Source organism: Hippopotamus amphibius, chromosome 1 (genome assembly GCF_030028045.1).
Source record: "Hippopotamus amphibius kiboko isolate mHipAmp2 chromosome 1, mHipAmp2.hap2, whole genome shotgun sequence".
Classification (NCBI taxonomy): domain Eukaryota; kingdom Metazoa; phylum Chordata; class Mammalia; order Artiodactyla; family Hippopotamidae; genus Hippopotamus; species Hippopotamus amphibius.
Window position 1 is genome coordinate 145317603 of NC_080186.1, and position 23804 is coordinate 145341406.

General features: G+C 44.4%; 1 protein-coding gene across 3 annotated transcripts in view; it reads left to right on the forward strand.

Annotated features, from left to right (window-relative positions):
- Positions 1-790: 790 nt before the first annotated feature.
- Positions 791-23804, forward strand: part of ADAM19 (ADAM metallopeptidase domain 19) — an 84903-nt gene continuing 61889 nt past the window's right edge. For all 3 annotated transcript variants that reach the window (XM_057730131.1, XM_057730139.1, XM_057730121.1), the window contains exons 1-3: positions 791-913; positions 3589-3674; positions 8691-8761. In XM_057730131.1, the coding sequence (XP_057586114.1) occupies positions 847-913; positions 3589-3674; positions 8691-8761 (224 nt within the window). In that variant the 5' untranslated portion in view covers positions 791-846. The remainder of the gene's footprint in view (positions 914-3588; positions 3675-8690; positions 8762-23804) is intronic.

Here is a 23804-nt window from a genome sequence, read left to right on the forward strand (position 1 = left end):
TAAAGTACTGAAGACAGTGTCTGGCACTTAGGAAGTGCTGTATCAGTCTTATTTTCTTCTTCTAGCAGACACTAAACCCTCAGTAAGTGACAATTGTGCTTCTTATTTTCAAGTCTCATCTCCGCTCCCATCCCTCCAAAGCCCTAACTCCTAACCATTCCAAATTCCGGTTTTCCCCCAATAAGCCCATGGGCTTTCCCGCCCCAGTCCGTTTGTCTAGGGGTTTTGTCTGGTGCTGCCTTTCGCCTCCTCCTGAGCTCAGCTGTCTTCTCCTCTGGGAATCCTCTCTTCACCACCCCGCTCCTCCCAGTCAGAAGGAAAGGATCCTTGATTTGTGCCCTGCTAAGAAAACAACTCCATATAGCACTTAATTCTCTGTGCCAGGTTAACTCTTTCGGAGCCTGCCTCCACGCGTGGCGGCCTCTGGAGGACAGTGCTGGGCGAGTAGCCTCTGAGCGTCACCCGAGGCATCTAGCCCAGTGTGGGACAGAGGGGTCCAGTTTCATTCCCTCACACCCGAGCCCCCGTCCCTCCTCGAACCGCGCCGGCCGTGAGTCCCTACCCTTCCTCCGGCTCGGACGCGCCCTCCCCGGAGGGCCCGCACCTGAGCACCGCTGCCCCCTCCCCGCCACGCCTGGCTGCTAGGGGTCGCGCAGGCTCCTCCCCGGCTCCACCCGCCCCCGCTCTCCCCCGCCGGGCTGGGGGCGGAGCGTGCCGGCCAATGGCTGAGAGCGGGGCTGGGAGCTGCCGCGCGGCTGTGGGTTCCAGAAGCGCCGCGGCCTGGCTAGGCTGCAGGCATGGCCGCGTGCTGCTGAGCGCGGGGTGCGCGAGGGGCCAGCTGCCACCATGCCCCGGGGCGTGGGCGCCGCCCAGCTCTGCCTGCTGGCCCTCGCCCTGACGGGATGCACCAGAAGTAAGTAGCGGGGCGGGGAGGTGTGTGTGTAGGGGGGACGCGGGGCTTCGGAGGTGGGTGGGTCGGGGGGCCTGGGGAGCTGGGAGTCGCCCCGCGCAACTCCTCGGCGCAGCGCCCCCTCCGGCCCGGAGCCCGGGCTTTGTTCCCACGTTGTGCGCCTGGGGAGGCGGTGGGGATGCGGGAGACCCGGAGCAGGCAGAAAGCCCGTCCCTCCCCGGCTTGCCTTCCTCTCCCTCCTTTTCCTCTGTTTTTCTGCTTTTGGCTTTTCTTTCCGCTGCTTTCCCAGCCTCTCCTCTTTTCTCCAGTCTTTGTGTGCGTGTGTGCCTATAAATATATTTTGATAAAATTGGAACCATACCATATGCACAGTTTTGTGTCTTGCATACTCCACAGTAGGAGCCTTTCGCACACCGTTACATTCTTCAAAAACATGGTTTCGATGGCTCTGAATTCCTTCGAGAAATTGCAGAAGTATAATTTTCAAAAAGTTAAAAACGTGACTCTCATACGAATACAGGATGAAAGGTTGGCAGAGATTGATTCAATTCATTAATGAGGCGGTGAATAGAATGGTAAAGCTGGTACAAAGCATTAGAGGAACAGGAGTGATACAGGCATTGGAGGAAGAGTGTTGAAATCCTGTGCTGGGACAGATACAGAAGTGGTCAGTGTTCCATGGGGCCAAACAACCATAATTCTTAGTTATCTTCCTACTATACTGAAGTCATTTACATCTCCACCAGACTGAAAGCTACAGTTAACACATAACTAACCAGGGTAAGACTTTTAGTTAATAGTAAATAAAGAAGTCAAACAAAGATACATTCCCCTGGATAATTCACTAATCTGTGGGAAGGTCTGTTAATGGTCCAAATGTGTCATTGAAGGGACATCCTGCTTGCTTTTTTTTGCCTCATTTCCAAGGTTCGAACAATTTTTCTTAAATGGATTCTGTTCCTCTATTATTGAGCCTTGGTTTCAATAGTTTTTGTAATCATAAAGATCATTTCATTCCTGTAAATGTTCCATTAAACAGTATTCCTTTTTGTTGCAAAGAATCTAGATTTATCGGAGCCACTAGATAAGGGACTATGCCTGTCTGCTTCCCTAATGAATATCAAGCACCTAGCATAGTATTTGGCATATAGTTAAGCACTCAGAAAATATGTAATGAGTAAATGAATGAATTGCTTATTTTTACTAATATGATGAAACTAATGCTAATCTAATGAGATTATTTCTTGGGATATGTTTTGATTGTCAAGTCAGTAATCTGAAAGGAAAGTTAATCACTCTTAATTGGGCCAGTCTAACCGGACAGCTGTGGCCATCTTCTCTGTCACTCATTGTATTCTATGTGATTGATATGGTTGGTTTAGAAACAATGAACTCTGCAGTCCTCACTTCCAACCCCAGTAGTCTGGTGGATTTGGCTTCTTCTCATGGGGCCTAATTTGCCTAGGTCTTAAGCAGTTACCACTTTATTAAGGTTGTCTGCAACCAGTGTTTGAGGTCTACCCTCAAACATTTCATTTCACCTTTCTTGCAAGATAGGAATCCTGCTAACTACCTCCCACGGTTGTCTTGAGTACGGAGAACTGGGTGGTGAGAATAATTTGGAAACTATGGAGAACTGGGTGGTGAGAATAATTTGGAAAGTACGGAGAACTGGGTGGTGAGAATAATTTGGAAAGCAGGAAGTGATATGCAAACGAAATTTGCCCTTAGGATGCTCAGGTTAATGTGATGACGCTTTGGAGTGGGAAGCACTTTCACAGTAACTCCCCAGTAATGCTGTGAGATGGACAGGTGGGTATCGTTGTCTTCATTTTACAGATGAGAAAACTCTGATGGGAATAATACCCAAGGGCTTGCCCTCCAGATATACCCAGAATCCAAACACTTCATTCCTCTCTACTGATGTCATTCTAGTCTGAGGCATCAGCAGCTCTCACCAGGGCTCCTGGAAGTCTCCAGCCTTGCCTTCTTGCTTCTACTAGCACTCCTACCCCCCTCCCCCACCTCCACGCTCTCCGCCTCCACCCAGCCAGCAGAAAGATCCTTTCAAAACCAAGTACAGATCATATTGCTCTGTGTCTAAACCCTCCAGTGCCTTCCAGGTCTATTTATGATAAAATCCAGACACGTTCCATGCCCTCTGTGGTATCAGACTCATGGCTGTCTTGCTGACCGTATCTACCAATTTCCCCTCTCGTTTGCTAGGTTCTAGCTACTTCTGACTTCAGCTTATTCCTTAAACACGCCAAGGCCATTTCTGCTGTTGCTGATCCTTCTCCCTGGGACACCCTTCCCCTAGATCTTTGTGTCTTCTTTCTGGTCCCTCAGGTCTCAATTAAATGCCATCCTTGCTGATCAGCCTGTCTAAAATAGATACCCCTCTTCAGTGTCTCTTTATTTCATGAGCCCGTTGTACCATTTGAGAGTATTTGTGTTGTCCACTTCCCATCTTTAGAAGGTAAGCTTTGTGAAGTATATACACACCTTCTACCACTATATTATCAGCACCTAGCAGAGTGCCTGACTCTGCCAAGAGCCTGGAATCCAGCAGGTCTCCTAACAACCCAAAATGGGGTCTTCCCAGTTGGCAGTGCATGCCTGGCTTAGCTCGGGTGCAGGGGTCTGGGATTCCAATGATGTGCTTCCTGTGTTGGCAGGAGGAAGTGGGGAAGGCAGCCCCCAGCTGCAGCATGAACTAATAGTACCTCAGTGGAAGACTGCAGAAAGCCCCTTGAGGGAGAAGGTAAGACGCAATCTCATTTTCATAGGCAGAAGCTGACAGCTCCATTCTATGAGGCCTGTGGTCACCTACTCAACTTTCCTGGAAGCCCAGTTATCACCATTAGTTCTCTTTCTGGCCCGCTCTCTGTGTTTCAGTTTTGGAAATCCCAGACGGGACTTTCCTTCATTGTGTGACAACCTACTAGAACACTTCCAAATGCAAGTAGTTGAGGAGATGAAAATCCATGTTAATGCTGACATAAGCTAAGTGCAAATATGTGTCACAAAAATCACCGACTCTCAGTTGGGATTGATTAAATGTTGTCATTATCTTTTGCTCTGCCTAATATGTGCTTCACTTTATTTTTTGGCCTAGCTGTGAGGCATGTGGGATCTTAGTTCCCAGACCAGCGATCGAGCCCACGTCCCCTGCATTGGGAGTGTAGAGTCTTAACCACTGGACTGCCGGGGAAGTCCCTGCTTCACTTTATTGATGAGATGATATACTTGGAGAGAAAAATGATAATTCAAACTATTTTTAAAATAAGGGGCAGGGTAGGGACCTAGTACTGAGGAATCTGCCTTAAAATCCAATAATATTAAAATTCAGTAAGCTCCTTGGGCCGTGGCACCAGCAGAATGCACAGGCCTTATCAAGGGGCTTGGGAATAAGACAGAAAACATTATCCTGTTCTTGCAGGAAGGACCTGTGAGTCTAGGATAGTCTTTGATTCTGGTTCTTATAGCTCAAGTGAGACAAGAAAGAACTAGAAAAGAAGATGTGATTGCTGTGTGCCAGTAACCAGCTATTGGACCTTTCACTTTCTGAGCTCAGTTTCTTCATTTATAAAATAGGGCTTAGAGGGGATAAGAAGGAAGAGGGCTGCAGAGGAGGGGTAGTGAATAAGAGCTCTTTGGGTTCAAATGGTCAGTGATTTATTGGGCGGCATAAAAGAGCAAGATTATAGTAGGAGAGAAAAGAAAGAGCTGTGTCAGGACAGATTTCAGACTTTGTAGTCCTTGAGTCTGGAAAGGTAAATGGAGAGTAGAAATGCCCAGAATCTGTGACGTTATGGCTAGAGTAATACAGAAATGTCCAAAAATGCTCCAATTTGGATTTAATAAGGGAGCTTACACCAAAAATGTTAGGACAAATGAAAGCAAATAATATTTTATCCCCAAGACAATAAATGCATGGAGTTCATTTCATCAAAAAGTAGGAGAGACTGAAAATAGCTTCAGGAAAAGTCTAGACAAATTAATGGATGGCCGTCTTAGAGCAGGCTATTTTTAAAAATTAGGATCTTGGATATTCCACCCTATCCATTATTGTCCAAGGAATGGATCTGATACTTTCTAGATGCCTCTCTGTTCCCTCCAGATGTGGGATGCCGGGCATCCTCAGGAAGGACCTGAGAAACAAAGTGGAACTCAGATCCTGTCTTTGTTCCCAGCCATTGTCTGCCCTGAATCCGGGTCACTGTATTTTGTAGGAATAGTTAGCACTGTGCCTGGCACCATAAATATTGGTTGAAGAACAAATGAATGAATGTCAGAGAGGGAGAGGAGAGGTAGGTCTCACTCAGGCATCTAATTCTCATTTATGTAATTACTTCATTCATCAAACATTAGCTGAACACTATATACTAAATATTGTAGTATGTCTTAAGGGCGATGCAAATATATAGGATAGATTTCCAATACCCTGTGGAGCTGAAGATCTATTTAATCTAGCTCAGAAGAGAAAGGAATTGAACCCCGCCCTGGGGAAGTGTAAACAGTGGGTCAGCTCCCTACACTTCCTAGGAGAGGTGATGTTACTCCTTCCTAGCACAGAGTGGAGTTGCAAGAGAAAAACTGAGTGAATCTGGATAGGGAAGCTACATAAAACCTTGCAGTGCTGTTGCATTGTTTTGCTTGAAATGTCCCCTGGAAACAAGGAGCATCATATTTTAAATATCAGTGTCTGAGCATATTCCAGACTAGAGAAATATTTTTGGATTACCCACTTAAAAATAAATATTCATACTCATGTTGCAGCTTGTGTCTATTTGGGGGAGAAGTGGCAGTGTTTTGATTTGTGTCAACTTTCCTTTTTTTGTTTCCACTCTTGGCCACCTACCTCTTGGATAAGGAATTGATACAGCTCTGTTGCTGTGTGCTTTTCCTCAAATGCCCACTTGGGACTGCGTCCCTTATGCTTAATGTGATTGGGCAGAGCCCTTGCTCCAGAACTCCCCAGAGTGAAGTGGCAAAGGGGCCAGCAACCAGAAATTGCTATTGGTAGAGCTGAATCAGGGCATCAGAAACAGAGAAGTGAATTTCTTAGTGAAAGTTATTGGGTAAACATCCCCCTGGCTTCCTCTCCTTATGTTTTTGAAATGTCCCTTCTTAAGAGAAGTGAGTAGGATAAATGAGCAAAAAAAAGCAAAGGACAGGGGTTGCACAAGCATCCTAGGTCACAATGTTCTGATTTCATCAGAGCCCTCAGAGGCACGGAAGTCTCAGGGATGCCCGGGACTCTAATGGGAAGTGGGATTTGAACCTGATAAGAAGAGAAAGTGCTTGGAAGAGGCAGACTACCAAGCAGAGGTGGCAAAGCGGGTGACCCACTTTCTCACACAAGCCAAAACTAAGCTTTGAGGTCAACCTTAAAAGGGGTAGAAGCTTTACTCTAGCAAGAGCTTCTATGGATTGAAAAAGACTTCAAGTGTTTATCAGTTCCTTGGTCCAAAGTTAGAAAGTATACATTAAAGACACCACAAAGAATAGATCCTTTAAAAAATATGTTTAAATGTGTAAATACTGTTTTTTTTTGTTTGTTTTTAAAACAGACATTTTAAAAATTTTATTATTTATTTTTGGCTGCATTGGGTCTTCATTGCTACGCACAGGCTTTCTCTAGTTGTGGTGGGTGGGGGCTACTCTTTGTTGTGGCTTCTCATTGCGGTGGCTTCTCTTGTTGCGCATGGGCTCTAGGCTCACAGGCTTTAGTAGTTGTGGCTTGCAGGCTCAGTAGTTGTGGCACACAGGCTTAGTTGCTCCGCGGCATGTGGGATCTTCCCAGACCAGGGATCGAACCTGTGTCCCCTGCATTGGTAGGTGGATTCTTAACCACTGCACCACCAGGGAAATCCTAAATACCGTGTTTTAATTAAATAATTTCTGCCTTTAAGGAAAGTTCAGTTGCCCTAAATTGAACTGTTAAAACATGGAAGTTTATGATGACTTGGATTTCAAATTTCTTTGAAATTTTCCACAATAACTAGGTAAAAGAAGATTAAAAAGTCCATTTCTTAAAATATAAAAAGCCATTATGAAAACATGGAAAAATGCACGAAAGGAAATAAAATTAATTCATGATCTTACGCCCGAGAAGTAACTGTGGTAACCTTTTGGTTTATTTCTCTCTACTTTTGTCCCTTGACAAAAGCGTATATGAATAAAACACACAGCCTTATGTTTTAAACCTTTGTGCTTAATCATTATCATGTGTGCTTTCTTGATAATTTAGAAATTATTGAAAGTTCATTTTTAACGATTGTCTAATGTTCTCTCGTATGAATGGGTTATTTATTTGACCATGCTCCTGTTTTTGGACATTTAGCTTCTATTTCATTAGTCATTATTGTAAGTAATGAGCATCCTTGTGTATAAACCATTGCCTGTGTTTCCATTACTCCCTTCAGATAAGAACCTTCTTGGTCCATACTGACAAATTATGTTTCGGTGAGCTGGTCATTGATTTAAATTCTCACTGGTAGGGTGTGAGAGTGCCCATTCTATAGCATACTCCGCTGCATTGTGATTTATGGTTGTAAAAAAATCTTGCTTTGATTTTTTTAAAAAGTAAATTTATTTATTTTATTATTTATGTGGCCGCGTTGGGTCTTTGCTGTTGCACACGGGCTTTCTCTAGTTGTGGCAAGTGGGGGCTACTCTTCATTGCGGTGTGCGGGCTTCTCATTGCAGTGGCTTCTCTTGTTGCAGAGCACAGGCTCCAGGTGTGTGGGCTTCAGTAGTTGTGGCACATGGGCTCAGTAGTTGTGGCTTGCGGACTCTAGAGCTCAGGCTCAGTAGTTGTGGCACATGGGCTTAGTTACTTCGAGGCATGTGGGATCTTCCTGGACCAGGGCTTGAACCCATGTCCCCTGCATTGGCAGGTGGATTCTTAACCACTGCACCATCAGGGAAGTCCCTGATTTGATTTTTTTTTAAGATATCTTTAAAAATATCTTTTTGGGTGAGGGAAGGTTACCAGTGATGCTGAACATGTTTTTTATGCTTATTGGCCATTTGTATGATACCTTAAATGGTCTGTTCTGGGTGTGTAGCTACTTTTGTCCTCAGTAAATTTTCTCTTATGTGTAAAATGCATCTTTCAGACCTTTAAGACCTTAGTTGAAGGTCCTTCTCGCTGTCTCTTCTGAGATGATTGAGGGGTATCCACACTGAGAGCCAATATAAAATAAAATACGAGCCCATGATGAAGAGGCTTTCCCTGGCATTTTAGATAACAGCCAGCACGTAACAGGGGCTTCCTGTGTGCCAAGCACTGTAATAGATTCTTTACATTTACCATGTCACTTAATCTTTACAAGGTCCCCATAAAGTTGACTATTATTTCTCTGTTTTATAAATGAGAAAGCTGAACTGTAGGGAGGTTCAGTAACATGCTCAAGTCCACAACTATAGTGTCAGAACCAGCACTTGAATCCAGATTTAACTCCATTCAGAATTTACTGTCCAAGATCATGTTTTTCAGGGTTTGCCTTTACCAGGCCTGCATGCAGGCACTTACACCACATTTCAGCTTGACGTTTCTTTCCTTTGTCTTTGAGGAGAAGGCAGATGGGGGAGGGGAATTGGGTCCTTCTGGGACTGAAGTAATTTCATGTTTGGGCTGGAAATGTAATTGACCCGTTCTCATTCACTTCCTGTGGATCCATGTCAGAGCCCTGTGCTAGATTCTGTGCCCCTTCCTGGGAGGCTGGTTCCCTGCCTTTAGGAACTGACATTCTTTTGTTGTTGCTTTTAGCATCCACTCAAAGCTGAGCTCAGGGTGATGGCTGAGGGGCGAGAACTGATCCTGGACCTGGAGAAGAATGAGTAAGTGGACTTCTCCTTTGTCTAAAATGAAGCAACCCACTTGTAGGGCCAGAGCCGGACGCAGGTGCCACTGTTTTGGAAGGAAGCAGCGAAAAGACACATGCTCTCAATCTTTGTGGTTTCTTTGTGGGGGGCATCTTGCAAAGCTAGCGTTTCCACAGTCTCTTGACTTGCTGTGAAATTACTGGACTGTTTAATGTCTTCCTTGAATTTCCTCAGGCTGTATTTCTGGGGCCTCTTAGAATTCACTGCGTGTGTGTGGTGTGTGTGTGTGTGTGTGTGTGTGTGTGTGTGTGTGTGTGTGTGTGAGAGAGAGAGAGAGAGAGAGAGAGAGTGAGAGAGACAAAGGGAGGGATGGGCTGGAGGACTTCAGCAGCTGTCTTACTAGCTCCAGCACAGCGCACAGCAGGAAATGAAGGAGATTAGAGGAAAACAGCAGAGAGGAGAGAGGCAAGGTGGAGTGTTCTGGGATTTGGTGCTCACACCCATCTATTCTGGGTCAGCTACCTCTGAGCTTCTGCCAATAAGGGCGTGGTCAGCAGTCTCCTGGCTTCATTGGGCTAGTTCCTCCATCTCCCTAACCTCATGCCTCTTGGGTAGCTGCCTGGCTCAGAAATATTTGCACATTGATTTGCCATCAAGCACAGTTGTATCTTGATTCATGTTATCGAGCAGGTGAGTAGACATAAGGCATGGCTGTGTCTGTTGCCCATTCTTCGGCCATTCCCAATCTGCCTTGGCCACTGGAGAGCTCTCCTTACTTGGCCAGGGCCCTCTGAGGGCTTCTGATATATCCCCACCAACAGTCCCACTTACATTCTGCCGCACAGACCTTGCAGATAAGGCTGCATGGCTCGGAGAACTGCCTGTCTCCTCTTGGCAGCCTCCGGTCCCCTGGAAGCAGATGAGTAATCACATGCATCCCTGCCAAGAAAGGGATGGATAGGGCCCTTCCCATATCCAGAAGGATGGGAATGACTGCTAAGCTTGGATGGAGAGCAAGAATATAAATTATTCCAAATTTGGGCTTTTTGGACACTTGCGGAGGAGGATGAGTGGTGCTGGAAGTGTGGTAAAGGTACGACTTAAGCAGCGTGTGCAGTAATGGGCTTCATCTGAATCTTTCCCCTGCCTCCAGTATGTGGTGGCCTTCAGGAAGCCAGAAAGATGGGCATCTCAATCATTTTTGCTACTTTCCTCCTTAAAGAAGTAGTGTATACTTCCTGCCTACCTTACTCCTGGAGTAAAGCTAGCCTAAGAATGTGTTCCTTTTGTCCCATTTCCCTGGAATAGACCTGGCTGGCTGTGTCTGCAGAGGGTGCAGGCCCTGTCCGCGTGGGATTTCTCCTTGCATTGTCTTCCTTTGGTCTTACAGGAAAGGCCCTCAGAGGGTATGTCTCTCTCAGCGGCCTGCTTCAGTTTCTCATGGCCCCAGCCCTCTAGCCTTAGTCTAAATATCCCCTCTTGCCACCTCCATCTCATTTGTCGTATTCTGTCTCCAGCTGGAACATTTGACCCCTCAGCTCCCTCTGGGCTGCCCATGTGATGGGGTTGGTGTCAAGGGCAAGTCCTTTGGAGTTGGACTGGCCAAGCAGGCATCCCAGGACTCATCCCTCCCTCATATTTTGGAATCTTTGCAAGAAGCCATAGGAAGTTAGAGCATGAAGATGCCTTAGAGAACGCTTGAATGCGGCAGTCTTAGGCATGGAAGCAGAAACGTCAGCTCAGAGAAGGATAGGCACTTGTCTGAGGCCACACAGCAAGCAAATGAGAGAGGTGAGATAAGGATCATTTGTATTCTTGGATCTGGAGTCACAGAAACCCAGATTTGACTTGCTAGCTGAGTAACCTGGGGAACATCACCAGGTTAATTTTGGAGTCCCAGTGTCCTCTCTTATAAAAGGAGGATAGCAATGCCAGCCTCACGTGGGTGGTTGTGAGGGCTGAGTGCAGTGATGTACACAGAGTGCTTACAGAGCACATAGTAAACAGTCGAGTACTGTTGTTATTTTTCACTGTCCCACACTGAGGTTACAGAGGAGATCCCGGAGATGTGGTTGTGTTGTCCGTTGCCCGGAGCAGCTGTCTTATTTCCCAGTGACCAGCAGCAGGCTGGATGTGGTTCCTGGCCTCCTTGAATTGGCAGAAGGCAGAAGACCTGACAAAAATGGAAGCAGCAGAGCCAAGCAGTATGACCTCACCAGGTATCCCTGGGGGACGGCTTCCTGCTATTTTCGTCTAAACTGGGCTTTTTGTTTTTGAACATGTGTTAGCAAGCGGAACTCCAACTGCACACGACTTCCTCGTGTGTTTACTTCCCAAAGCCTTCTCATTCATGGTGCGTGCGAGTCTGGATGCAAAACAGCTTTGGGGGGTGGTTGGGGGAGGTTCTGCTTTTCTGAGTCTTCAGATTTTATAAAAAATGATAAAGTTTTTATCATCCCATGATATTTGAGGGGAAACTAGGCCCTGTGCTAACTGACCCTCAGGCTCTGGTTCTTAACTTCCTCAGCTGATGCATTCATCTTTTCCATCTCGGATGCATCTATAGCATTCCAGGCCCCAGTGCGGGTCCTGCAGAGGTAGCTGTGAATAAAACAGTTCTGCCTTCCTGGAGCTTATATTCCAGTGGAGGGAAACAGTGAATAAATAAGTGAATGTGTAGTGTGTCTGATGACAACCGCTACGGAGGAAACAAAAGGAACATAAGGCTCCGAAGAGCAGGGAGTCAGGAGGGAGGTGCTGTTTTGGAATGGTGGCCAGAGCAGGCCATGGTGGTGAATTGATATTTGAGTCCAGACCTGAAGAAGGGGAGGAAGTGAGCCATGTGGACAGCGGGGAGATGACAATTCCAAGGAGTAGGAACAGCCACGTTCAAAGGTCCTAATAGATTATGCAGCTTTCCACTCCCTCTCCCTTCCCTGACCTACATTTCCCCATATATTGGATCCTCAGGCCTCCCAGCAGCTGTGGACAAGGGCTTCTAGGACTCTGAGGGGCGGGAGAGGACATTTCTGATTTCTTTATCATCGTCTGGAGGTGTCTGGCCTTCTCTCATCTAATCAAAGCCCATGTGCTAATGCATGGCCCAAAATAGCAGTGAGCAGGCCTTTAATGGAATTCACACATGGAGAGATTGCCAAGAATGGTGATAGCAGAGGAGCATGGGGGTTGGGCCAGGAGAGAGAGACACAGCAAATGGGCCTTCAGCTGGGGCAGCAGACACCCCAAGGTGTCTTAGTTCCATAGCATGGCAACTGGCAGCCTTTTTCTGCCATGAAGCAACTCAGGATAAATGGATGACATTCCCATGGGGGACACACACCCTTTTCTTTATTGAGTGCAGATGGAAAAGAGTGACATCATAGGGATAACCTGAATGTGGCTTTCATGTTGGAGGGTCCTGGTTCAGATCCTGACTCACCACTTAACTGTATGTCCTCTTCAAGCCTCAGTTTCCCTATCTGGGGTATAGTAAGAGTCCCATGCCATAGAGCCACCGGGAGGATGAAATGAGATGGTGTCTGTCATGGGGCCAGCATAGTGCTGGGCTTGTTCTCCGTACCCAGTAAATGGCAGATACTATTTTCCTCTCTCTCGTGGTTTTTTTAATTGCAAAAGCAGTACATACTCATTGTAAAACACGTAGCAATACCCAAATATCATGAGTAAAAGATTGAAAGTCTCCCACCCACAAGGAGAATCCACTGTGAGCAGTTGGTGGGCCTACCCTGGACCTTTTCTCTGTGTGTGAGAGCACGCACATAGATACTCATCGGTCCAGTTGCACAGAAGCATACCCAGGCTGCTGTTTGTGTGCTGAGGGAGGAGGAGAAATGAGATGATACCATGCATATTGCTCTACACATGTTTCTGTGGACACAACTGTATGTGATGTGAGTACAGAGTACTCAACTGTAGTGCTCTGATATGTTCCCTAGTTTTACATTTACTCACACCTATACCCATCATTTGCAAATGTTGATACATAGCTGTTGTTAGGAGAATCTGACTTATGATTAGGGCTGTGTGGTATGGTGGAGAGAGTACTGAGCTCAGAGACAGACGTGGTCAACAAACCAGTTGGCCTTCCTGGGCCTGAACTTTCTCATCTGTCAAATGGGGGTTTTGTCCCATTTGGGTTCCTAGAGCCTTTCCTGTGCTACCTATTTAAAGGATACCGCATAAGTGGAAAATGGAAAAGAAGTCCCTGCCTCAGGGCATTTACTCTCCAGTTCTGGAGACATTCCTGGAAATAGGGGGCAGTGGGATAAAGGCAAATACCCCCAAAACCACAGACCTTAAAGTTGAGGATGAACTGCTAGCTCAGAACCCACTGTTAAGGCAACATAAACACGAGAAGGGAAATTACAGGAAAGAAATTACAGGCTGCTATTTCCACAACCCACAGTTTAGAGGCATAAATCCATAATGTCTCTTTCTCCACGTAATTTCCCCCAGGCTCTGAGGACTGCCTCATCAATCCAGAAACCATAGTGAACAACAACTTGTTTGCTGAAATCAAATGGAATCTTCCTTAGCTGTAGACATCTGGGGAGTTGGACGCCTCCAGGGAGATGTAGGCCCTGGCTCTCTCCCTTCTCTACTTTTTCCCAAGAGGAGGGCACACTGAACTGTTGAACCTGCTTGCAGGATGCTCACTGGCTGCATTCCTACATTACAAGGTCCCCTTCAAAAGCAAATGAGCAGCTCAACCAGTGGGCACTGTGCCCAGAGGACCTTTCACCATCTACTTCTCTCTGCTAGTCTTAACTTAAGCACATTCTGGAACTCTCATCTCTTCAGTGGACTTCCTTCCTTGAGTCCAAACGATGCTAAGATTTAGGTTTTGGCTTGAGAATGGGAGAGATGTCCTTTGGTCTCACCCCATTCGTTGTGCTCCAGCCCAGTTAGCGAAAGAGAAATCCTGTTTGTACAAAGCTAGTTAATAAGAATGGATGTTTGTTTTCTTTTGTGTGTATATCTACCTCCAGACCTCATGGGGAGTAGTACTTGTCAAGGCAGAATTTAGGCATTTGGAGCTTTACTGATTCTTGTACCTGCTACCACTTCTGACTTTTAACTTCTTATCAGTCCCTCAGAGAGAACTTAGGGATGGAGACTGCTCTTGTTGTCCTGGAAGTCAAGCTACAGCGTTGACAATTAATAGTCATTCACTGCTAATGGAGTGATCTAGCTCCTTGGCTTTTTTCCTTCAACCCTATTTGAGTTGCGTAATACTAAAAGGGGAGAAATAGGCAAAAGAGGTGTTTTTTCAGCAGTAGACAGGGTGGGTTAGTTACCACTGCTTACTGCTGCACCTCTCTTCCAAGGAGGCCTGGTGGAAATGCGTAGCTGATCTGGAGGAAAACTCTGTGTACCACCCAGGCCACAGAGCTCTCCCCGGCACCCACCTTCCCAGCTTCCTCCAGCGTGAGGAATAGAGTTTAACATCTTACCTAGTGTAAAGGACAGCTCTCTTTGATCCTCTCTTGTCAGGAGCTTCATTTGTTGTTGGCAGAATTCAATTTCCTGGATCAAAGTGAAGCTTAAGAAAGGCTTAGATATATCCCAGCGCTCTTGGTGAGCCATGCTTTACCGAAGTGCATTTAAATGAGTCACAGACATATGGATTACATTTCACTTAAAATACACATGGCTTAAGAAATTAGAGGATATCGTTCTTTAACCAAGTATTTGGCAGATCTAAAGTATTCAAAATGTTTTTCCAAACTCGGTACACAGCTGGGCTCCCCATTCCCCACAGCTGAGGTTGTATAATCCGAGGAGACTGGTGCCGAGGAAACGGTTGGATGGATGGGTGGGGACATCAGAATTTGAAGAGAGCTGCCTGTGAGTGTCTGAAATTTTCTTCAAACATTTTTTTGAAGTATTGGGAACTGGAGTTAACCCTGCTGCGTTGACTCTGAGGCAGTGAATGCCTATGTGGATTTAAATTCTAAGTCCTCGGCTAGGTACCTTGCCCCAGGGAGACCTCATGGTCCTGTTTGAAATGCAGTTTCCAACTGTAACTTTGTTGATGGAGATTGATTACGGTTATAATTGCCATGTTGTCCAGAACCTCTGGAGGTGCAGACCAAATGGATGGCCAGCCAGTCTGATGTGATTTTGTATAAGCCAAATTCTTAACTGCACCCCTGCATAAGCAGGGTCTCCATTATTTCTAAATCAATGGAAACATGATATTGCTTTCTTACGGTCCACTGTGTAAACTCAGTCTCAGTAACTAGAAGTGGTGATCTGAAGGGATGCAGCTGTCCAGTAGCCAGAAGAGAGTATGAAGTGGTAGCATCCACCATTGAAATAACCTAGATATGTTGATTCTTAAGGCTGTGAGCATATAAGCCCCAAATGCCTAATCCACAGGGTAGAACAGGCTTGGGCTTTGGTGCAGGAGAGACCCAGATTCAGTTCCAGGCACTGATACTTTCTGGTTAGGTGGCCTTCGGCAAGTCACTTGCCTTCTGCATGTTGTTTATTCATTTGTGTTCATGCTAATGCTCACTCCTTAGTGAGTGTTTACTGAGATTCAGTCACTGTGCAGAGGCACTTCACATACCATCTTATTTAGTCCTCATGGCAACGCTTTTCAGAAGATTTTATTATTATTCATATCTTATAAATGGGGAGACTCAAGAATGAGGAATTTGAGTAATTTACCCAATGTCAGGCAGATCCCGGAGTCAAACTCTGATCCCTTTCTTACTATACCTCCTGCATAAAAAATAGAAAGTAACTTCATTGCAGGGTGAGGTAGGCTAAAAAATGTTCCTCACCCCCCCAAAGACCCACAATCTAATTCTTGAAACGTGAGACTATGCTGCCTAATGTGGCAAAAAAAGAATCTGTGTGTGACTAACGTAGGGATTTTTAAAAGGGGAGATTATTCTGGATTTCCTGGGTGGGCTGTAAATTCAGTCACAAGTATATTCATAAGAGGAAGGCAAAGGGAGATTTGCTCACAGACCACAGTGTGACCACAGCGATGGGAGGGATGCAGCCACTGGAAGCTGGGAGAGGCCAGGAATGGAACCTCTCAGACTAAGTGTAGCCTTGCTAATGCCTTGACTTTGCTTTCTTGACCTCCAGAGCTGTGAAAGAGTAACTTTTGATTGTGTTACTAATTTGTTACACATCAGGCACAGGAAATAAATACACTAAGTTTGTGAGCCTTAGTGAGAATATACTTTTTAAAAAAATATTTATTTATTTGGTTGAGATGGGTCTTAGTTGCAGCAGCCAGGCTCCTTAATTGTAGCTTGATGGCTCCTTAGTTGTGGCATGCATGTGAGACCTAGTTCTCCGACCAGGAATTGAACCCTGGCCCCCAGCACCACCAGGGAAGTCCCAGTGATAATGTATTATGATGTGTGTAGTATCACTGTGGCACATAAATAAATAAGTCACTTGTGGTTTTCAATACATGCTAACTTCCATTAATGTGAAGTCAAGAACGGATGGTTTCTAAAATGTCTTAGTGATGCAGAGCATTGTATGTGGCCGCTGTGACTGTCTTCAAGTAAGAGTAACAGAAGAAAAACATATTGAGACATAGCCTGTGTGGTTACCATAAGCATTTCCTAAGTTCTGGGTCCTGTTGTCTGATGCAGTCTGCCTTCAGGTAGCTTCTGGCTGAGGAATAATGGTCAGATAGGAATAATGATATCATCAGTCACGGTAATAGCTACAACATAGGAGATGCCTATATAGCAGGCTCTGTTGTGCAGTCTCCACATAGTTCATCTAATTGAATCATCATAGCAACCCTATGAGGTGTAGGTACCTGTGTTAGTCCTATTTGGCAGATGCGGACCCTGAGGCATGGAGCAGTGTGACTTGCTTAAGGTCATCTGGGTGGGAAGGGCAGGCAGAGTCAGGACATGGAGCTAGATCTGTTTGACTCCAAGGCCAGGCTCTTAGCTGTGGCCTCATACAGCCTCTTGGATGCCCTGTCCTTGCTCGGTATGCTCTTCTTCGATGAACACTGGTGTTACTTCTCTGTTATTCTGCCCTCCTTCTTCCCTTTCCTTCTGCCTTCCTCAGGCGCAGGTTAGAATTTGGATTTCAGTGGATTATAGTGCTGCAATCCAGGCACGTTGAAGTCAGAGCCTGGCTCCTTATACCTACTGGAGGTGTAAGCTTTGGCAAGTTGCTTTACCTTTGCAAGTCTCCGTTTCCTCATCCACATGATAGGGCTAATAATAGTGGCCACCTCGTTGGATGTCATGTGACATTCGATAATGCAATGCTCTTAAAGGACTTACACTGTGCCTGGTGCACTGTGAGAGCCCAATAAATAGTCACTATTATTTGTATTTTGCAGGATGGGAAAAACATTTAAGAATGAAGTAAGAGGGAATTCCCCTGAGTTGGTTTCCAAATGTAATTAGGAAGACGACCTTAAAACCCATTGCCCCTGGGAGGAAACTCACTTCTGGTCCCCTGCCGTACCCAGTTTGACCTAACTGTATCTCGAGAATATGGCTTTACAGTGTTCTCCAGTTGGCCAAACTGTACCTCTTGTCTCTGCCTGCAGAATCAGTGCCCGGGCACTCCCTTGGCAAGGCTCTAAGCTGTCTGATAAGGAGGTTGGGATTTGTTCACCAGTTCTGGCTCTATCTCCTTCCAGGGACCTGCAGCCAGGGCTGCCTCTGTAGCCAGGAAGGATGTCCATGGTTTTCTTTTGTCTCAAGCTTATTTCTCCTGGCGGCCCTTCAGCAGGAGCACAGGGTAAAATGAATGGGAGGAAGCTGTCAGCTGCCCTGTTGGCCTTAGATGGACCCTTGTCAGAGTGAAGGGAAGCTGTGTACTAGGAGGAAGTCGAGAGTTGATTCTTTTTTTTAATTAATTAATTAATTTATTGGCTGTATTGGGTCTTTGTTGCTGCACTCAGGCTTTCTCTAGTTGTGGCGAGCGGGGGCTACTCTTCGTTGTGGTGTGCCAGCTTCTCAGTGTGGTGGCTTCTCTTGTGGAGCATGGGCTCTAGGCATGCGGGCTTCAGTAGTTGTGGCACGTGGGCTCAGTAGTTGTGGCTCTTGGGCTCTAGAGCGCAGGCTCCTGAGTTGTGGTGCACGGGCTTTGTTGCTCCATGGCATGTGGGATCTTCCCGGACCAGGGATTGAACCCATGTCCCCTGCATTGGCAGGCGGATTCTTAACCACTGCACCACCAGGGAAGTCCAAGAGTTGATTTTTGAGTTTGAGGAACCCTTGACCATCAGGCTGTTTACCTTAAGATAGCAATGATAGCTGTCATCCAGTGAGTGAGCATTTACCCTGAACATAGTATTTCACATAGATTGTTTTTTTAACCCTATATAAATTTCTATGTATGTTTATCCAAATGGGGTCATACTATATTCCCAAGTTTTATTACCTATTTTTTTTTCATTTGGAAATATAGTATGGGCAATCATCAATTATTTTTAAAAATTTACAGAAGCAGTTTTTGGAGTGTTTGAAACTTTGATAATAAAATTCAAAAAAGTTACATAAGTAATATTGAGGTCATACTTTATGTACTATTCTGTAATTTGCTTTTTTATTTTTTGTCCTCAATGTCTTTCTCCATTAGCATATTTATAGACCTATTTCATTCTTCTTAATGATGACATAGGATTCCACTGAATGGATGGACCAAAATTTTAAAATTTGCCTATTAATGGACAGTTTTCCAATTTCTTGCTATTGCAAATAATGCTGCAATAATAGGCTTATACATAATCTTTAAGCACATTTGCAAGTATTTCTGTAGAATTAATACCTAGCAAGGTCATATACATGTATGTCTAAAATGTTTTAAATTTTGACAAATCGTACCTCCCATTCCACAGATTTCTCCCTAAAGGCTGTGCCATTTTACATTCATACAGCACAGTATGGGAGTATATTAGGGATACATTTCTATGTAAATTTATGGGATCATATGGCTGTATGATAGTATATTGTATGTGTATGCCATAATTAACTTTTAAAATTTCTTATAATGAAAAATTATCAAATGCACACAAAAGTAGAGAGAAAGATATAATGAATCCTCATATACCCATCGTTCAGATTCAGTAATAATCAAGATGCTGTGATTAATTTAATCACCCCATATTGATTGCCATTCAAACTATTTTTTTTGTCTCTTTTTTTTTTCTTCCATTTTTACACAATAGTGCTGGAGTGGACACCTTCGTGTTCTTTGGGAGGTACTTCTAGAGGATTACCTCCTAGATGTGAATCACTGGGTCACAGGGAGTTTACACAGAACAGGTAGATAAAGGCACTTGGCCTTTGGCTTTTCTGTAAGTTAAACCCACCACCTGTGTTGAGAGACTTGTTTCACACACTCTCACTAATGGGTTGGTTATTGAGCTTGGGCAGACTCTTTAAATCCAACTTTCCTCCTTTTTTTAGCAGCTTTATTGAGATGTAACTTACATACCATATAGTTGATCCATTTAAATAAGTATGCCATTCAATGTTTTTTATTATATTTACAGAGTTGTGCAACCAGCATCATAGTCTAACTTTTGAACACTTTTATCACTCCAAAAAGAAGCCATTAGCAGTGTTATGGGATGAATATGTCCTCCCCAAATTCATATGCCAAAGTCCTAACCCCTTGTATTGATACCTCAGAGTGTCCTTATTTGGAGATAGTCATTGTGGATGTCATTAGTTGGGATGAGGTCATCCTGGAGTAGAATTGCACCTAATCCAATATGACTGGTGTCTTATAAATAGGGGAAATTTGGATACAGACACGCACAGAGGGAGAATGCCATGTGAAGATTAAAGTTGTGTGGCCACAAGCCAAGGAAATGCCAGAAGCTAGGAGAGAGGCCTTCAACAGATCCTTCCCTAGTACCTTCAAAGGGAGCAGGGCCCTGCTAACACCTTAATCGTAGGCTTAACTTTTAGAAATGTGGGACAATAAATTTCTGTTTTTTAAACCTCTCAGTGTGTGGTACTTTTTTAAGGCAGCCTTAGCAAAGTAATATGAGCAGTTACCTCCCATGTTCCCCGAACACCGTGGGGGAACCACTGGTCTGATGTCACTATAGATTTGCTTATATTTCATATAAATAGGATTATATAATATTGTTTTTTGTGACTGACTCCTTTCACTGTGTAATGTTTTTGAGTTTTATCCGCGTTGTATAGCATGCATCTGTACCTCATTGCTTTTTTTTGCTTTATAGTATTCCTTTGTGTGGATGTACTACATTGTGTTTATCCATTCATTGGTTAATGGATCTCCTGCCTTTTAAACCAGAACTAACTTGACTCCGCTCTACAAGTTTGATTTCAGCAATTTTTTTTAACTGAAGTATAGTTGATTTACAATGTTGTGTTAATTACTGCTGTACAGCAAAGTGATTCAGTTATACATGTATACATTCTTTTTTTTTAATATTCTTTTCCAGTAAGGTTTATCATAGGATATTGAATATAGTTCTCTGTCTATACAGTAGGAACTTGTTGTTTATCCATTCTGTATATAAAAGCTTACATCTGCTAATGCCAACCTCCTACTTCATCCTTCCCCCAACCCCCTCCCCCTTGACAACCACCAGTCTCTTCTCTATGTCTGTGATTCTGTTTCTGTTTCATAGATAGGTTCATTTGTGTCATATTTTAGGTTCCACATATAGGTGATATCATATGGTATTTGTCTTTCTCTTTCTGACTTACTTCACTTAGGATGATAATCTCTAGTTGCACCCATGTCACTGCAAGTGACATTATTTTGTTCTTTTTTATGGCTGAGTAGTATTCCATTGTATGTATATGTACCATATCTTTTTTTAACGTTATTAACATTTATTGACGTATATAGTTCTTTTTTTAAATTTTTTTAAAAAATTTAATTTTTTTCCAGTAGGTCCTTGTTGGTTATCTATTTTAAATATAGCAATGTGACCACATCTTCATCCATTTATCTGTCAATGGACATTTAGGTTGTTTCCATGTCTTGGCTATTGTGAATAGTGCTGTTGTGAACATAGGGGTGCGTGTATCTTTCTGAATTATAGTTTTGTCTGGATATATGCCCAGGAGTGGGATTGCTGGATCATATGATAACTCTATTTTTAGTTTTCTGAAGAACCTCCATACTGTTTTCCACAGTGGTTTCAACAACTTATAGCCCACCAACAGTGTAAGAGGGTTCCTTTTCCTCCATATTCTCTCCAACATTTGTTATTTGTAGATTTTTTAATGATGGCCATTCTGACTGGTGTGAGGTGGTACCTCATTGTAGTTTTAATTTGCATTTCTCTAATAATTAGTGATGTTGAGCATCTTTTCATGTGACTCTTGGTCATCTGTATGTCTTCTTTGGAGAAATGTCTGTTTAGGTCTTCTGCCCATTTTTGGATAGGTTTGTTTGTTTTTCTGCTGTTGAGTTGTATGAACTGTTTGTATATCTTGGAAATTAAGCCCTTGTCAGTCGCATCATTTGCAGATATTTTCTCCCAGTCTGTAGGTTGTCTTTTCATTTTGTTTATGGTTTTCTTTGCTATGCAAAAGCTTGTGAATTTGATTAGGTCCCATTTGTTTATTTTTGTTTTTATTTCTATTGCCTTGAGAGACTGACCTAAGAGAACATTGGTACGATTTATGTCAGAGAATGTTTTGCCTGTGTTCTCTTCTAGGAGTTTATGGTGTCATGTCTTATGTTTAAGTCTTTATGCCATTTTGAGTTTATTTTTGTGTATGGTGAGAGGGTGTGTTCTAACTTCATTGATTTATATGCAGCTGTCCAAGATTCCCAACACCACTTGCTGAAGAGACTTTTTCCCATTGTATATTCTTGCCTCCTTTGTTGAATATTAATTAACCATAGATGTGTGGGTTTATTTCTGGGCTCTCTGTTCTGTTCCATTGTTCCGTATGTCTGTTTTGTGCCAACACCATGCTGTTTTAATTACTGTAGCTTTGTAGTACTGATTTCAGCAAATACTGATTGAGCACCTGTATGTACAGTCCTGTGCTAGGGTGCTGTAGGGAGTAGATGCAAAGACCATATCCTTGCCCTGTAGCCATTTACTCTCTGTGGGAGAGAAAACACTCAAACAGCATAATACAGGATGGTTACAAATTTACTTAATAGAGTTAAAAGTAAAGTGTTGAGGAGGTGATAAGGAAAGGAGAATTTCCTACTGAGGGGTAGAGAAAGCATCCCTAAAGAGGGTCCCTTGGAGTGCTGTCTTGTGGGAGCAAGGAGGGGAGGCTTTGGATTAGGGAGGGAGGAGAGATGAGTGGAAGAATGAGAAAGGAATTCAGACTGAGAGATTAATAGATAAATATTTGGTCTGGATCTAGGGGAACCGAAACTGTAGTGCCAATGAGCTCTTAGGAATTCAGTATTCCAGCTAGCCAAATCATTGTGATTCAGAAGAGTGGTATGTGGCAGTGGGGAAGGGGTTTCTCTCCCTGCAAAAGCTGGGCAGTGGATTTGAGTGGCTTAGAGTTCAAATTTTGTTGTTCTCTTATTGGGTTCTCTCTTGCCTCTGGTAAAACCATATGCTAAGGAAAGAGGCTTGAAGTGCAATTTGAAGCTGAGCTGTATTTTCTTCAGATGAGAAGCAGCTCTTCCCCAACCTCTCGCCATCGAAGGGAAATTTGGGCTGAGCCCCGTGGATGGAGGCTGCCTGTGGAGCCGTAGCCTGCAGGGGGTGGCGCCTAAGGCAAAGATGGCCTCTGCACAGCTCAGGGAGTCGGGGGAGTCTCCTGAGAAGCAGGACCTGGTGGGCAGGATTCAGATGGATGTGTGGATCTACATTTGGGTTTGGGAGATGTGCTGGAAGTCCCACCTTCCAGACCTCTGTTTTCATCTTCAAGGATGTGCCTAGAGTCTTCATCCAGACTCCCTGGAAGCTGGAGGGTATTTCTACCTTCCAGCCTTTGTGCTTAGGACGTGCAGCATGGTCACACCCGGGGAGAAGTCTGTGGGAGGAGGATGCCAATTCTGAGGCCTCTGAACTGGTTCAGTCCTGAAAATGAAGCTGCATTTACATTTTGCCCAGGAGATATTCTAATATTAAGAATGTAACCTTTACTCTTTCTATTTAGAACTCAGTGACATCCACAGACTTTTGGCTGATAACCTTGAAAGCTAAATGAATAGGGTTTTGGGCACCCTGGAGCAAGCCGCAGGTCTTGCTCAGACTCAGCTGGAAACAGGTATTGGGTCAGAGAATCCCTGGTTTTTCCGACAGGTGTCTCCAGTGTATTGGGCTTGAGCTGTTGATTACTCACTGGGAATTTTTAACTTCCTGTCTCTCATACCATCTCTTCCTTCATTTAACAAATATTGTGTGTGCCAACTATGTGGCTGGTGTTGGGCTAGGTCCTGGGTGTTCCTGGAAGAGTAACGGCAAGCAAACACAGCTTGCCATCATGGGGCTTAGAGCTTAGTGGAGGAGAGGGATAATCCAACCATTACTGAGCAGTGTGGGGCATGCTGTGATGGGGGAAGTTGAGGGCACCGTGGGAGCATGGGGAAGAGGAACCTGCCCTGGACTGGGGGTCGGGGAAGGCTTCTAGGAGGAAGTGAAGCAAAAGGAAGAAGTAGGGTGGTGGTAGTGGGGGTGGTAGAGTTGGCTTATACAAGGGGGATGGGTTCCACGCAGGGCAAGTAGCAGGAACAAAGGCTCCAAGGCCTTTGTTGATGATGAAAAGATGTTCTTTGTGGTCAGAGCAGAGAGCAAGAGGGAGGAAGGAAATGGTGAGAGAAGTTGTTCAGGTAGGCAGGGTGAGTCCTTGAAAGGCCTTGTAGGCTCCTTTAAAGGACTGGGTGTGTATCTTGAGGGCAGTGGGGAGATGATGAAGAATATTTTAAAAGCCAGGTTGTGACAGCATCTAAATTGCATGTGAGAAAGATTACTTAGGCTGAAGTGTGGAGGAGGGATTGGAAGGAGCAAGACTGTTGATAGGAATAAGACCCATTCAAAAGCTTATGATCTGAGGGGGAAATTATGGTGACCTAACTTAGGGAAGTGGTTGCACCTATGGAGAGAAGGGGGCAG